Source organism: Heterocephalus glaber, unplaced genomic scaffold (assembly GCF_053883595.1).
Source record: "Heterocephalus glaber isolate CG9 unplaced genomic scaffold, H.glaber_assembly_v1.0 deba00001497, whole genome shotgun sequence".
In the NCBI taxonomy this organism is placed as follows: Eukaryota; Metazoa; Chordata; class Mammalia; order Rodentia; family Bathyergidae; genus Heterocephalus; species Heterocephalus glaber.
The window spans coordinates 16310428-16327032 of NW_028258320.1; the positions used below are offsets into that span (position 1 = coordinate 16310428).

Consider the following 16605-nt stretch of genomic DNA (forward strand, 5'->3'; position numbering starts at 1 on the left):
GGAGGAATGTCCAGGCGTGAAGGCCAGACACATGGCCATGCAGGGTTCCCTGACCCCCCTGACCCCTTACCCGCAGCCGCACCAGCTGTGTGACAGAGGGCTCATTCTCTCTCAGGGCACCCACGTAGGCATCCTTCTGGAAGATGGGCACATTGTCGTTGACATCCAACACATTGATGCGGACCCGGCCTGTGGTCTCCTCACCACCCCCGTCCCGGGCGATGACTGTCAGGGTGAAGCGCTGGATGAGCTCAAAGTCCAGTCTGGTGATCAGCAGGATGAGTCCTGTGTCCTTGTCCAGCGAGAACCTGTGTCAAGAGGAAAGAGGCAGAAAGATGCCCAGGTTCAGAGCAGGCTTGTGGATGAGGGTGTTTCACCAAGGACAGAACCCTGGCAGAATAGCCCTCTTGCCCTGAGCAGGAGTCTCTGCCAAATGGAAATGTTCAGGTACTGGAGAACTGGAGGGACAGAAATTCTGCCTCCAGGACAGTTTTGCACTACAACGCTCTAGAATGGCAGCAGAGTATCCCACAAGGGGAGGGGTGGCTGGTCCTCTCTTGGGAGCTATGCTTGTCATGTGCTTGAGGACTGAGGCTCAGGGAGGAGGCTGGCAGTGTCCTTCGGGGGCAGCAAGGGCCAGCGAGATGAGTCCTTCAAGTACCTCCTCTAAATGTCCCCTCAGGAGGCTCAGCTGAGCTGTCAGGAAGGACCCAGCTCTAAGGCATGGAAGCCCTAGGAAGAGATGAGAAACCCAGGATGATTAGGACAAGGCTGCATACACATGGGTGCCCAAGGGGCAGGGTGCCCTGTGCATTCAGCCACAGCTGGTCTCTTCCTCTCACACTGAGCCCTCATCACAGTGGCAAAGGACACCAGCGATGCACCCAGCAGTGTCCCAGTCTGTTCTTGATCATCCCCTCAGACAGGCCGGGGTTCTGAGCTGATAGCCACTGTCCTACTCATTCTGCCGGCTTCCAAATGCATCTCACTCTTCATTTTTGGAAGCAGACCTGCTCTCTTATTCAGCCTGGCATTGATCATGTTAAAAATGAGATGGCAGGAAAGGGATTTAGCTCAGTGGTTCCGCCACCTGCCTTGCAAGAGCAAGGTCGCGTGTTCGATCCCTGGTACCAAAAAAAAGAAAGAAAAATGAGATGGCCTAGCTGGTCATTGTGGGGGCTACCTGTAAACAATCCTAGCACTCTGGGAGGCTGAGCCAGGAGGATCACAAGTTCAAGCCTGGCTGGGGTAACTTAGTGACTTAGACCTAAAAAAAAAAAGTCTCAAAGTTTTTTAAAAGTGCTAGAGATGTAGCTTAATATGAAGGCCCTGGGTTCAACCCTGAGTACCACAAAAAAAAAAAAAAGAAAAAAGAAAGAAAAGATGCCCTCCCATGGTTCAGATTAATCTAAGACAAGGGGAAAGAGATGGCCCAGCGCTGTCACCCTGGGGGTGGCAGGGCAAGGATGGCACAGGTCCAGCAGTGCGGCAAGTTGCCCACATAGTTGCTGCTGCACACGGAGAGGCCCCTCCCGTTAGAGGCCGTGTGTCAGCGTGATCACATGCAAAGGCCTGGCACTGTGACTCTGGGCAAGTAACTGTAAGGTGGAAATGGCAAGAGAGCCGAGCACTGAGTTCCTCTAGCATTTGGCTGTGAGGATTACACAAGATGATGCATGTAAAACACTTGGCAAAGTGCGTGGCACACAGTCAGGCTCCCGCATGTTAGCTGTTGCTGCTGGTAATGGTGAGCTAATCACCCTAAATGGTTGGTGCTGCCAGGCCTCGCAGACACACATTCTTCTCCATGCCTGAAGCCAAAGGCTGCATTTCAGGGTCAGAGGAACTGTATCCCAGAGTGTTTAGGGGGCTTGGCGAACTCTGAACTGCAATCAGGGCCAAACCGGGAGCTGTGCCCATGAGGACTGACTCCCAGTCCAGTGCTCTGGCCAGGGGCCCCAGAACCCTCCCTAAGAAGTTTTCCAGATGGATTACCCTGGGTCACAGAGGGGCTGGGAGAAAGGGTCTTACCTGTCAGGGTCGTCACTGAAGAAGTAGCTGACTTCCCCAAAGGTGCCCACGTCATTGTCTGTGGCCTGCAGTGGTGAGAACAGGAAGTTGTTACTACCAGCCCAGCTGAGGCTGTGGACCTCACCAGGAAAGGGCCACAAGAAACCTGTTTCTCCCACACAGCTCCTGTGGCTCAGCCAGATTCCCTAGAGCCACACTGCTCCAAAAGGTGCCATCTGCCACAAATGACTCACTTTATTTAGGAAAGCGCAGCTCTAGGAGCCAGTCCTCTACTGTCTAAGTCCACTGCTCCTGGCCCCATGGCAGCCCCAGGGCGGGGCTCACCCTCTGCAGACACTCAGTGGGTAGAGGGCAAATCCTGGGCCTGGGGTCACAACCTGTGGATCTGCAAAGTACTACAAAGGAAAGTGGGTGTGGTGTGGCTTCACCCATCTGGTGGATTCTTCTGGTGATTTTCCCATCCCCAAAGCCTCTAAGTCAGGTGTGCTGTTGGGGGCTGAGGGGTCCAAGGGGAATTTCTGGTTGTGCCCTTTGACCCTAGGAATAATCCACTGCATAACAGAGCAAGCTGTCATTTGCTTGGCCACCTTCTCTTTGAGACACAGGCTGTCACCCCATCCCTACCCTTCTTGGGCTTATTTGCCAGCTGGAACAAATGGCCCTGAACCCAGCTGCCTACCCTGTCCCCAGCCACAGGGACTGGCTATGGGTGGCCCTTGACCATTACGGGTCCAGCAGTCTGCCCTGGATCCTTCTAATGGTTGTTGGGGATAAATGCTTTTTTCCAGGGAATGAAGCCAGGACAATGTGACCTGGAGATTTTGGGAGGATGAAGCTAGACCCAAGAGGAGCTGGGGAAGAGAGGGGCCGAGTCCTGGTGCTTTAGGATCTTGAGTCTGAAGTCCCTTCCCACCTGAAACTTGGTCTGTGAATCAAGGGCTCTCTCTCCTGAGCTGGGCCAAATTGAGCATCCATCAGCTGCAGTCAAGAGACTAAAGGACAGGCTGGCCCTATGCTGGTGTCCATGGCAATAACAGTGACCACTGACAGCCTCCACCATATCAGACCTTTTACGTTTTTAAAGAACATCCATGTTTATTGTGACCTCATTTTATCCTTGCTGCCATCCATGTGATAAGGAAGCCTGACACTGCTACCCACCTCACAGATCACTCAACTGAGACCCCGGATTTTTGAGCCCCAAAGGGAACCCTGTCACCAGGTGGGGAGCAGGACAGAAGCAGAAGGGGGTCTGAGCCAGCTTTCCTGCTCCCTGCCTGGTGCTCCCTGCTTCAGGCCACCTGGAGAGGCCCCTCCCAATCTCCTACTTCCCAAGATGAGCACAGTGCTAGTAGGGGGTTGACTTTTGTCACTGGGACCATTGGTTTCTGTCTCATCCCTGGCATGGCTGCAATGCACACATCCATCCATCCATCCATCCATCCATCCATGGGCTACATATTCAGCATAATCTGTACTGGGTACTGTGTACTGTTCTAGATGCCCTGGAGCTGGGCAAATAGCACCTGTTACCAGATGCTAGAAGGAAAAGGCTTTGCACTGACCATAGGCCCAGGTATATCTGTTTTATACTCAGGGCTTCTTTATAAGATCATATTTGGATAAAGACTCTGCAGCTAAAAATATGTTTTAATACCTCTCTACTAAATATTTTCTGAGGTTCTTTTTAAAGCTCCTATATTCTATGAAATCAATTAAATTCTATGTTCCTTATAATAAACCTGAATTCTCATGAAAAACCCAATTCCCGTTCAATCTATTCGGTTCAGGAAGGCGGATCTGTGAATAATATATTTCTATGCCAAATGAATGAAACGAAAAAAATGTTTATACCCAAAGAGCTAAGATCTTAGTTAATCAGAAAATGTGGCTATTCATAAAGATGCCATTTCCAGGGGCTCTGGGCTGCTTGCCTTTATGTGACTGCCTCTTGTCCCCGACTTCCATTCACACAATTTTAGTTTCTGTGGACTCTGCATACTGTGCTCCTTACCATGCCCTGGGCCTCTCTGAGTTGCTGCCTCTAAACCAAGAGGAGAACTTGCTTCAGGAAGAAGGGAGCCTTGTGTAAGGTGCTGAGTTCGATCCCCGGTACAACAAAATAAAAAGAAAGAAAGAAGGGAGCCTGGCTGTCCCAGGGAAAGGAGACCAAAGCTCCCCATTCATTCTCTTTCTGCAGGGGCAGGGGAGGAGGGCTGGGTGGGGACCCACTGGCAAACTGGGCCTCGAATGTGGCATTATTGGACTGTAATAACTGCAATGTGGCCCAGGCAAGAGCTGTGTGTGATGCCACTGAGCCCCTTGGAGAGGGGCCCACATGGGGTAGAGACCCTAGGTCCAGGCCAGAGAGAACAGCCAGGTTGCTGTGTGACCCAACCCCTTGGGCCTCAGCATCCTCCTCCAACAAAGGAGAGGTACAGGGAAGCTGGAGGATGGAGTTGGCACCTGCTGGGCTCCTGGCTGGCACAGACAGTGCCAGCCACATAGGAGATGCTTCTCACATGCCTGAAGAGTGAAGGAGCAAAACTGAGTAGGAAAAGGTGGGGAGAAAAAAGGAAGGGCAGAGAGGATTCAGAATAAAGGAAAGGAGTGGAGCAAAAGGGGAAAGGGAGGGGGAAAGGCCAAAGAGGACCAGTGGCAACCTGGAGGTCACAGGTGAGTCCTAGAGGCAGCCACCCGTGTCTCCAAGACCTACAGAATTGCCCTTGGGCTGTCAGGGCAGGAAGGACCCTTGAGGTCCCCTTGTCCAGTCCCCCTCACCCTGGGTCCTGAAGCAACTGAGACTCAGGGAAATGGGGTGGCCAGCACCTGGGGGACAAGATGGGGCTGTCCTAAAGCAGATGCTGCCTGAACTCCCACCCTGGGCCCAACCTCCCTTCCTGGATTGGGCTGGGCTCACCAAAGGGTCTCATAGTAAGCCCCGTCCCTGGGGGCCTCTCACTGCCCTCTCAGGCCACTAATGCTGACCAGGGAAGATTTGTGAGTCCTTCGGTGTCCCCAGCTAATGACCATACGAATTATGTATGCCCCATAAAGAGAAGCAGGGGAGCTTTCACTTCTCAAATGCGTGTGGCAGAATAAGAAATCCAGAGCCATCTCTATGCCCTCCAGGGCAGGTGGGCAGCAGTACTGGCAGCAAGAGACTCCATAGCTCGGCCAGTGTCCAGCTGTAGGCTGAGCAGGGCAGGAGCCCAGCGCCTCCTCCTGAGCACAAGCTCAGGCCCCCCAGGTCCAGCCTGGATCACATCCTCCTCCTCTGCCTGGTTCACCCTCCCTGTCCTCCCTGCCCCACAGCAGAGGCTAAGGCTCCACCCTGTGCTCTGCATCCCCAATCCCTATGGCCCGGGCTCCCTGAGGGCAGGGCAGGGACTGGATGTACTCAGACCCTACAGCTTCCACGGGCACTTGAGGAATGCTCCCCAGTCTCTGTCTTCTACAGCTGCATCTGCACCCATATCTGCGCATATTCATGAATAAATTTGTTTAATGAGACCACATCCCTACCAGGTAGGCACTTAGAACTCCTGCCCTGCATGTTGCAAGTGAGGAAACGGCAGCTCAGTGACTCTGAGCAACATGCCACGACCCAGTGGCAGGCAGGTGGCAGAGCTGGCCTTCAAATCCCTGGGTTTAGAGCCACTCCACAGGTGGTGGCCCACCTGGGCCCTGGAGGCCCCCACCTGGCCGTCCAACTGCCCACCTGCTGTCCTGCCTGGCTGGCCACCCTTCATCCTGGCCCCACTCTGCTGGCTACCCGTGTAAACCACCTCCTTCCAATACATGTTGTGGCTGCCAACTGAAGCCCAAGACACACGAACTGACAGACAGGGGCTCATGAAAGGAAGGAGGGCTTGAGGCGGAGCCGAGAGCCTTTTCATGCCACAAACTCCCCTCCCCTGCCACGTTCTAGGAAGGACCACATCTGTCCCCCTGCAGGGTGACTACTGGGGTTGCACAGGCCAGGCAGTGGCTATGGGATGGGGACAGGGATGGCCCAGTCGGCTAGGGAGTGGATCTCATATTGCACATGGTGACTCTAAGAAGTGCCAAACCAGGGTTCTAGGTGAACGTCTCAGGCCCTGCTAGCACCCTACCTTTCTTCCCCAGGCTGTGAGCTGGTACCTGCCAGTATATATCACTATGTTTTTCTAGTTGTCAAAGCTCTCATAAGAGGTCAGAGGCAAGAAGTCAAAACCAGTGGCTAGGGTGATCATCCTCTGTTAAAGAACCTTCAAGGGCTCCCCATTACCTGCAGAGCTGACTCCAGACTGATGCCTTAGTGTCCTTGACACACCCTAAACTGTTCTTTCACCGCTGACTACCTCAACCCTTCACCCCATAACTACTGTCCAAACTCTGGTGCACCCCTCAGGGCCCATCCCAGAAGCCTCCTCCCTCAGAGAAGGACACAATGGACCTGAAGAACAGATGTGGGACACCAACCATGCCCCCCAAAGCTTCCTGACAGTGAGCAGACAGACACTCACTCAGCCACCTTGCCAGTCACCTGGGGAGGAGCTCTTTGGCAGAGTGTCTTTGGTTTAGGGGACAGTCAGTGGCTGGGCTCTGAGCCAGAGCCCGGAGCCTGGTGGGAACTGCTTGGCCGCAGACACCGAGGTGGGGGCAGGGGTGTCTGGAGTCTCTGGCTCCCTCTCCAACCTCCCCGAGCCCAGCGCCTGTCCCAGGCTGGCACATGAGACAGGGTGTGGCCAGGATGGGCTGCCGAGCCCCCTTGACATATAAGGCAATCCCTCTGAGGGTCCTAGACACTGGCATTACCAGCAAAGCAAGTGCCTCATCAGGTCTTCATCACTCTATCTGCCAGTGCTTATTTCAGTGATGGGCAGGGCTGGTAGAAGTGTAATTTTCTTCTGCTGACAAAAAGGAAAAAAGAAATAGAGGTCGGGGGAATTCAAAGGCTAAGAGAAGGTGAGTGGAGGAGCCTGTGGCAGGGGTGTGGCCAGGCCCAGTCTGAACCCCTTTCTCCCTGCTCCAGGGCAGGCAGAGGGTAAGATGTTGCTCCTGCCATCTTGCTTTGAGCACTTAACTCTATGCCACGAAATGTGCTAAACACTTCTTGCGCTGTATTTCATTCCCTTTTCCCCAACAATCCTATGTGACCAGCACCTGTATTATCTCCATTCTATAGACAAAGGAGGGACTGAGGCTCAGGGAGGTCAATCATCTTGCTCAAAGTCAAACAGCCACAGGGCTGGGATATGAACACAATCTGATCATGCCTAGGGCATGTTTCTCTCTCTCTCTCTCTCTCTCTCTCTCTCTCTCTCTCTCTCTCTCTCTCTCTGGGGTCTCACTATGTCACAGGCTGCCCTCCAACTCCTAGGTTCGAGATCTTCCTGCCTCAGCTTCTCAGCTTCCTGACTAGCTGGGATTACATGTGTGTACTAGGCAAGGCATGAACTCCTAACCTCCCCTCCCACCCCGTTCTCCTACTATAGGGCTGGGGGAGAGGGTACCCTGCAGTGTGAGAGCTCAGCCATGGAATCTGGGGTGATTCTCACCAGATGGGGTCCCAGCAGCAGTATTCGCCTTCTTGCCTTGGTGACTGCCCCGGGGGCCAACCTGCAGAGAGTGAGCTCCCAGCAACTCGGCTGAGTTGGTCAGCACTGGGGGGTGTGTGTGTGTGTGTGTGTGTGTGTGTGTGTGTGTGTGTGTCTCCACAGCCTGAGACCCTCAGATATCTGCCTGTGTGTCTTTCATAGATCCCGGAAGACGCACCCCTCCTCCCTGCCCCATGCCTGCGTGCTCTGCCCAGGTGGCTCAGGGTCCAGGCCTGGGAGGCCGTGTGGCTCCTCCTGAGGGCACTGCTGTGTGAGGAGTATGATCTTCCACCCTGTGCGCCTGGGACTCCAGGTGCAGCCCAGCTCCCTCGGATCCTCAGCTCAACATTCACACCCAGTCCTGTGAGCCCGCCCTTCCCCAGGGCCTGCTCCTTCCGACTGTCCCCTCCCCGAGAGCGACCTGCTTACCCAGCTGTCTTTGCAGTGAACAGTACCATTTCCTGGTCTCTTCCACTCAGCCCCTGCACTCTCCCTGCCAACACACACACACACACACACACACACACACACACACACACACAAGTAGCGCCTGCCTTGCCAATACTCTGTCCCCATGTGTCCCCTGCAGGCCCATGTCTGTACCTCGATACTGTCCCTCATTTGGGCCATCAGACACCCATCTGCTGATGCTGGGTCGTGGGCCCCCAGTGACCCACACCTGCCCATTAGGCCTTGGCCCTGCCTCATCTTGGGCCTGGGGACTCAGGCCAGGGGCCTGATGCTGCTGCGGACCCACATCTCTGATGCTTTCCCATTGGGACACAGGCATCAGGCATGGTCTCTGGCAGAGCTAATGCCCCACCCTCCCTAGAGCCGAGAGTCCTGAGAGCCTCCGCTCACTCCCCGAGTCCTCACACATCCCCATCTTGTCACTCACCTCTCTCTGCCCTTCTGTCTCAGGCAGCCAGGGTACCGCCCTGGACCTCCTCTCTTCCCCACAAACTCTCCTCTTTCTGTGTCCCCACTGCATACTTCCCTTCCCCCAGCCACCTGGGCATCTGTCCTGTGGGTGGGGCAGGCGGGCAGCACCTGCACAGTCACTCCCGCCCGCGCCTGCACCCAGTCACGTCACGCCACGCAGGCTCGCCCCGGATGCCCCACGTGCACGGGGCTTCTGCTCTGAAGCAAGGTGGGCCAGCTGCTGTCCCAGCAGCCCTGGGTCCCTGCAAGGCAGCAGGCCATGGTGAGCAGTTCTGCTCCCATGCACAAGTCTGCAGAGAAGGGCACACAGTACAATTTGTTCAGGAAACAATAGCAATGTTTGACATGTCATAAGGATTGATGGAGCAGAAATTTACATGGGAGGATGCATTTTTAAACAGCTCCACTGAGCCCCGGTGCCTTGCTAGTAATGCTTTCCACATTCATCATCGCTGAGCCCCTCTGAGGAACTCATTCAATGGCATGACAGTCACGGGATCCTGGAGAGCTCTGGGGGCTGCAGTGGCTGGCAAGAGGTAGGAGGGGCTGGGCTGGAGGTACCTGGTAGCATAGATGCCTCCTGTGTTCTGTGTGCCCTCTTGTGGTGCTGTGGGAACCTGACCTATATTACTGGGAATGCTTGGTGCATCACCCAAGTCAGAAGGAAGCCAGGATGGGGTGCAGAGCATGGGGCATCAGGTGGCCAGGGTAAAATGTGGCAGATACTGCTCTGAGTGCCTTCCCAGGCAATCCCAGGTTTGGGGAGGGGCAGTGGCGTGCTCCCAGGAGAAGGGGAGATGATGTGGCTCAGAGAAAATGCTTCTTGTTGGACTCTGTGAGAGACGAGTGATCTGGATGAGTAGCAGTGCCAGGGAGAAGGCAATAAGTACTGGAAAAATGACACATCCACGTGCTGGCTCTGTGCCTTCCAAACATGTGGTTGGGGGGAGAACCCCAGAGGGAGGGCAGTTAGGAAAGGGTGGGGACCTGACTGGCTGTTGAGAAAAAGAGAGAGAGAAAGGGGCCTTCCTTCTCTTTTGGTCCACTGGGGACCTGGGGTGGATAGCCACCACCCCACCACCTGTGCCCATAGCAGACACTGATCACAGCACTGAGGGCAGAAGAGGCCACTGATCTCTCTCAGTGAGTCTTCTCAGCAGCTGCAACCAACCAATCACAGGGGGAACCTGAGTTAAAGTGACTTTGCTGTCCCTGCTGGACCCTGCTTCTTGAGAGAGAGAAACAAGCTTCTCTGAGAGCTATGCAAAGCCAGGAACAAAGGGCTTCCAAAGGATTTTCGGCTAAGCATAGTCATGATAGCAGCTCTGCAGGTGGCAGGAAGATCTGGGTTCTGGCCTGCCTTCTCCCCTAAGCGCCCAGCTGTGAATTTGGGTCACACGTGGGCCAGGGCCTGAGTGCTGCCTGGCTTCCTGAGCCGTCTGCCCACTTCTCTCCTTCCCTGCCAGCAGCCCACCTGTGCCCAGCTCCTTTCCTTGCCCCCGTGTCCACCTTCTGCGCTTGATCTTCAGGCTCTTCCTAGGCCAAGCTGGTCCTGCCTTGCCAACTTGGCACTAGCAATGCCCTCTGGTGGGAGCGGCTGTACCTTCTCATTTCTGCCTTCTCTGCTGTAGGGTCCCACTGACATTTTGGGGAGCAGTACTGGGGACTGAACCGAGGGCCTTCACACTGAGCTACTTCCCAAATCCTTTGAAACAGGGTCATGTGAAGCTGCCCAGGCTGGGCTCGAACTTGTGACCCTTCAAAAGCTCACTCCCACAGGGTGGGAACAGAGGCTTAGAGAAGAGGTTAAAGCCATGACACAGGAAGCAGGATCTGGGAGAGAGAGTGGGGCTGGGACAGGCTGGCTAGGGAAGTGCTGGCAAGCAGCTGGGCTCCAGGGATGCTGGTATCTGGAGCCCACAGGTCCTGGGGGCAGATGTGTGTGGTGAGGAGGAGGCCACAGTACTGGCAGGAACATGAGAGCCAAGGCCAACTGGCTAGGATAGATGCTTTCTGAGAGCAGGAACTGAGTCCAATTCACTCTCTCAAAATAAAAAACAATAAAAAGGGCTGGGGATGTAGGTCAGTGTGAAGGCCCTGGGTTCAATCACCAGTCCCCACACCCTGGCACCCACCCAGTGCCAGGACTTTAGGTGATGACCCCCTCAGTCCTTTTTAGCAGTGACAAACCAGCCGTCTCAAGCCTAATATGATGGCTCCCAGGGAGAAAGGAGCCTCAGAGGTGATGGTGGTGGAGGGAAGGGGTAGAGGAGGATGGAGAGGGAAGAGGGGAGGAAGAGATCAAGGGAGGGGAAGAGATGGAAGGAGGAAGAAGAGAAGAGGTAGTTAAGAGATGGAGGGAAAAGGGGAAGGAAGAGGAGGGAGATCAAGGGAGAGGGGAGGGGCAGCCAGTCACACCCACCCTGAGCCTCGGGCTCCCAATCTGTAGACAGGGAGCACAGCGTCGCCACGTCGCCACCTCGTGGCTGGTGAGGGTTAAAGAAGGTGACAAGATTGAACCCAGCACCTCATGCATGATAGGAGCCCTCTCCCCCACTGCACTACATCCCCTGCCCAATGCTGTTTGTTATTCAGAGGGTTTTTTCCTTTCTTTTACTTAATTTTTAAAAATTGTGGTAAAATAACATATCATCTTAGCCATTTTTTTTTCTTCCAGGGCTCGGGATCCAACCCAAGGCCTCAGGCATGCTAGGCATGCATGATCTACCCGGCAAGCCCCTTCAATATATTTATTTTATTTTTTTAAAGGTATTGGGGATAAACCCAGGGCCTTTGCATGGAGCTCCATCCCTAGCCCTTTTTTTACTTTTTATTTTGAGACAGGGTCTCACTAGGTCTCCTCCTGCCTCAGCCTCCCAGAGCACTGGGATTAAAGAAGGACATCTTTGTGTCCAGATTCCTCCTTTTTAGCTGTCCAGTTCAGTAGCATTAGGTACATTCAGATTGTACCACTATCACCAGAATCCATCTTCCAAACTTTTCATCTTACAAAGGTAGAACTCTGTAACCATTACGCATCTTTCTTTTTCTTGCCTCCCCCTAGCTCCTGTTAATTGCTTTTCTTCCTGTCTTATGAGTCTGACTGCTCTAAGTATCTCATGCGACAGTATTTGTCTTTTTGGGACTGACTTACTTCACTTAGCATAAAGACATCACATTTCATCTGTATTGTAGCATGTGTCAAGATTTCTTTTCCTTATCTGCACCCCGTGTCCATTGCAGCATTGTTCATGGTAGCTAAGATGTAGAAACAACCTCAGTGTCAATCAACAGCTGAATGAAGGAATTGTGGGACATAAATACAATGGGATATAATTTGGCCACAAAAGAAGGAAATCCTGCCATTTGTGATAATAATATGGATGAGCCAGGAGGACATTATACTAAGTGAAATAAGTCAGACACAGAGAAACAAATGTGATATGATTTCACCTATGTGTGGAATCTAAAAAAAGAAAGATAAAGGTGGTACATGTGACATGTTGCAGGCTTGGCAAAGGGGAACCACTGTGCCTGTCTGTGGGGCTGGGGATTGAGCCTAGAGCCTTTGCCCTGAGCTACTTCCCCGGCCTTTTCCTTCCCCCACTGAGTCGGGGTCTCACTAAATTGCTAAGTTGCCCAGGCTGGGCTCAAATTTGCAATCTTCCTGCCTCAGTTTCCCGAGTAGCTGCAATTACAGGCGTGTGCCACCATGACTGGCAGGAACCACTTTCTAAGCAGAACTAACATTAGGACTCCCACCTCTAGGTCCCCAATTCCAAGCACTTTGGAAACACGAGGTCCTGCTGAGTCCTTCATCCCAGCCTTCCTCCAAAGGGGTAGGGGAAGGGCGCTGCCTTGCAGGAGGGGGCGCCACCAGAAGCCAGCCCAGCCCAGTCCCATTTATGAACATGTCAGTCCCGTGGCCTGGCCTGGAGGAGGCTGACAGGTGCTCACAGGGGTGGGGTGCCGGCTTGTTTGCTATTGTAGATGCTGTGTTGCTTGTGGCCAGCACCCCTTTCTTTATTTCTCTGTATTTTATTTTAAAACCTGGAAATAAAAATTGAAGGGGAGCAAATTGCTCTGGCCAGCAGCTCTGAGCTTAAAGAAGTTGCCGTGGGGAAGTAATTTTGCTATGTCAAAGGCTGTCAGGGTGGACGGAACAGCCTGGTCGTTTGGGAGCTCTTGCTGGGGAGATGCCTGGGGGTGAGGGCGTCTCCCCAGAGGCAGGGGGAAGTGAGACCACTCTCTGTCCTGGGACTGGCGCTGTGCAAGGCACTTGTCTTTAACACAACCAGCAAGACGAGGAGCATGTTCCATTTCACAGGTGAAATGCCCCAGCTCTGACAATGCACAAAGGGTAACGGCTCACCCTATTTAGTCCTTCCTGGATCCTGGGCCTTTTCCTAAGAAATGTGTATGAGGTGCCACATTTACTCTCCACACCTCTGTGAAATTGACACTGATACTTGCCTCACTTTCTGGAAGAAGCAAGTGAGGCCCAGAGAGGTTAAGCAACAGGTTTGAAGTCGCACAGCAGTCCTGAGATTCTGCTGTGGGCCAGGCACAAAGATAGGGGACCTACATGAGGCATTTCACTACTTTTTAAAGCAACCTCAGCTATTACTGGTTTTAACCAACACATTGGTGAGAATTTATGTGTTAGGCACACTCTAGTGAGCATATTATTTCACTTACTCCCTATATAGACTCTACATTTTCATGACCATTTCTCAGATGAGGAACTGAGTCCCAGGGATCCAGAATTTGAACTTTTGTCTGACACCAAAGTTCTTGAGCACAGAGCTAGGCTGATGTCAGGATGCCAGCCTGGCCCCTAGAGCTGGCCATGTGGCTTGGATAAGTCACTCCCTGTCCCTGTGTTTTGGTTTCACTAACTGTATGAGACAGGGGCTCTTTCCTGCTCTGTCCGAGACACCTGTGGTACTGGTCCTGCTAGTAGCCTCTCGAGCTCCGAGGCCTGGTCACTTGTGGAAGAGGTGACCCTGGTTGTGTTTTCTTTTTGGTACTGGGGATCGAAATCAGGACCTTGTGCTTGTCAGGCAGGCACTGTGCCACTGAGCTAAATCCCAAGCCCCTCCCTGGTCGTGTTTTGAGCATCAACCACACACCAGGCAATTAAGGAGCTGGGAAGAGCCAGAGGCAGCCTTGGACCTTAAGAGGCTCCCTCCCTGACTGGGAGACAGCGCCCACCCAGGGCAGGAGAAAGGACCCATGGCAGGTAGAGGTTGAGGGCCAAAGGCTGGGGCCAAGGATGTTATAAACGAGACTTGGCACGGGATCCTGAGGGCGCGGAGAAGATGGGGACCTGGAGTCAGGAAGGGCTTCCTGGAGGAGGTGGCACAGGAACTGCAGCCAGGAGGGGGCTGGGCTCCGGGGCGGGCAGAAGATGAGCTGGGCAGAGTGGGGCTGGGGCATGGACAGAAAACCCACACGGGAAGAGCTGCCGGGCCCAAGCGGCCAGCTCCTTGTCCTGTCCACATGTCCCTTAAGGCACCTCTGGGGGTAGTGTAATGGGCAAAAGGTGACCCCTCAAAAGATATGGGCATAGCTGGACCCCTGGGACCTGAGTATGTGACTTTATTTGGAAAAAAAGCCTGCAGATGTAAGGATTTCAAGATGAGGTTATAGTGGATTACCTGGCTGGGCCCCACATCCAGGGCCAAGTGTTTTTTTAAGATACACTCAGAGGAGACACACAGGAAGGAGCAGGCTAAGTGGAGATGGAGGCAGAGCCTGCATCACAAGCCAAGGAGGTCTGGCGCCTCCAGAAGCCAGGACAGCCAAGGCAGAATGGTCCCTGGAGCATGGCCCCGCCAACGCCTTGTCCCTGTCTCTGGCCTCCAGGGTCATCTCTGTTGTCTGAAGGCACCAAGCTTGGGGCCCTTTGCTGCTGCACCCCCATGACACTAATGGACAGGGTAACCGGGAAGGGCTGAAGGAGCTCCAGACACCTGCTACAGGGACTGGGGGTGTGGCTCTCTGTAAAATCCCTGCTACCACATACGAGGCCTTGGGTTTGATCCCCAGCCCCGCAAACCAAAGAAAGTAAAATTGCTTACGATTTCAGTGTGGCTACTCAGGCCAGATACCTGCTGTGGGCCCCAAGCTAGGCTATACCCACTTACAAACCCATGGGAGAGGCATTATTAGCCCATTGTGCAGATGAGACAAAGGAGGCCCAGAGAGGTCAGCAGCTTGCTCAAAGCCCCACTGCAGGGGAGTGGCAGAGCTGGTGGGGAGGCCTCCAGTAGCCCACGGCATGGGCCACCCCGACAAGTACTTCCCTAGAGACAAGGCCAAAGTCCCAACCTGGCCATACAGGGGCCTGCCCAGTAAGCCTGAGTCCCCAGGCAAGGAGCAGTGCCTCTGGCCCACTCACCTCTCTCTGATCCCCATGGCTGCTGCCAAGACCTGACGCCCTGCCACAGTGTGAGAGTGAAAGTAGCAGAGCAGGAGTGCTTGTTATCCCTTCACAGATGGGAACACTGAGGCTCAGACTCCTTCCCAAGTGTTCATGGGGCATCCACGCATGCTATGGCAGCAGAAGCCACACACAACTCACTCCTCACCTTTAGGCCCCAGGGGCTGCTTTACAGGGAACATCTGTGTGTCCCTGCCGGAGGGCTTTTGTGCCCAGGAGGGAGCGGGAATGATGGGGACAACACATCCTCAGATGCTGCCCTCACTCCAGAGGGCTGGGCTGGCACCCTGTCTCTTGGCCCGGAGCTGGGACAGAGCACAGCCCCTGTCCCTGGGACTCTCAGTGTGCTGCAAGGGCCACAGGCTTCATAAAGCAAGCTTCAGTTTAGTTTAGAACCACATCCTGCTCCCCTCCGCCCTGACTTCCCTAGGACCTCCTCCAAATCTTCTCAGGGTTCACCTCTGGGGAAGTCAGACCTAAGACAGAGCCCTCTTGGTGGGTGGGGAGACACGTGGCAGTATGATCACTGCTCTCACAGGGTCCAAGCTACAAGTGGCTCAGGGCCACGTGGTCAGTGACCAGCAGAGCTGAGAGCTGAACCTTCCTCTGCCTGACATCCATACACACAAAGCAAAGAGAACAAGCAAAAAGCAAAAAGCCCTCTACCCATTCTCCCTCTCTGTAGCCCTTGGGTTGAGGAAGACTCAACTGACTTTTTTTTTAATTGCACCTGATCAACAAACACAGCAAAGTGGGCAGCAGAAAGCCATCTTCCAGGGGATGCAGGAGGAGGGAGGGTGGCTGCTGGGGAGTGAAACCAGCACAATCAGAAGGACTTGGGGCCTCTCTGGGCCAGTTATCAAGCTGGGATTGTGTGCTAGAGGGGGAGAAGCAGGGGTGCCAGAGAGATGTGGGGACAGGAGGCTCAGCTACATGGGAGATGAGGGGAGGGGAAAAGACAGTCCAATCAGCCCCCTGAGGAAGCAGCCACACCAGGGCTGGGAACGCCACCTCCCATGGCTGCAGCTCCCAGGCTAGTGTGAAGGCACAGAGAGGTACCCGGGTGGAGGGCTGGTCACTGCCCATGCTCCAGGGACATGTCCTCCCTCCAAGGTGACTCGGGGCCTGGGTGGTAGCCCCCCAAACCGGCTGTCATTGGTGGGTGCGGACTGGGCCAACACATGCGGCTCGCTAATGAACCATATTGATTCCACATTCTCTTGTTGTCTCTTTAAATGGCAAGCCACACATCTGATAGATTAAATACCCACAAGATTGCCCGCCTGACATCTCCATCACTCCACCCTTGGGTCCCTAATGAATTTTACAGCCCCGCACGACAGAAGAAATTAAGGTCAAAGTCCGTCCCAGGAAGTATAAATCATCCATAATCTTGTGAACCAGTAGAGGTTGCAGCCCCAGCGTGACTGCCTGATTCGCCAGGGCAGCAGCTTCTGCCATGTGTGCAGGAAAGAAGGGCGGACCGCTGACTTCAACTATGAGGACTTCCTGCCCACAGAGTTCAAGCACTCTGGCCTCACTGTTCTAAAACTGGCCCAGAACGTGGAGAGGGTTCTGCGGCATTTGTCCCATTTTGCAGATGAG

At 54.0% G+C, this 16605-nt stretch overlaps 1 protein-coding gene across 8 annotated transcripts in view; it reads right to left on the reverse strand.

Moving 5' to 3' along the window:
• The window catches only part of Cdh23 (cadherin related 23), a 369425-nt gene that overhangs the window by 125521 nt on the left and 227299 nt on the right, over positions 1-16605 (reverse strand). For all 8 annotated transcript variants that reach the window (XR_015440528.1, XR_015440529.1, XM_087185444.1 and 5 more), the window contains exons 14-15: positions 2032-2096; positions 71-308 (exon numbers count right to left, since the gene is read on the reverse strand). Coding sequence is in view for 6 of the 8 variants with exons in the window: in XM_087185444.1 (XP_087041570.1) it covers positions 71-308; positions 2032-2096 (303 nt within the window). In the remaining 2 variants the exon portion in view is untranslated. The remainder of the gene's footprint in view (positions 1-70; positions 309-2031; positions 2097-16605) is intronic.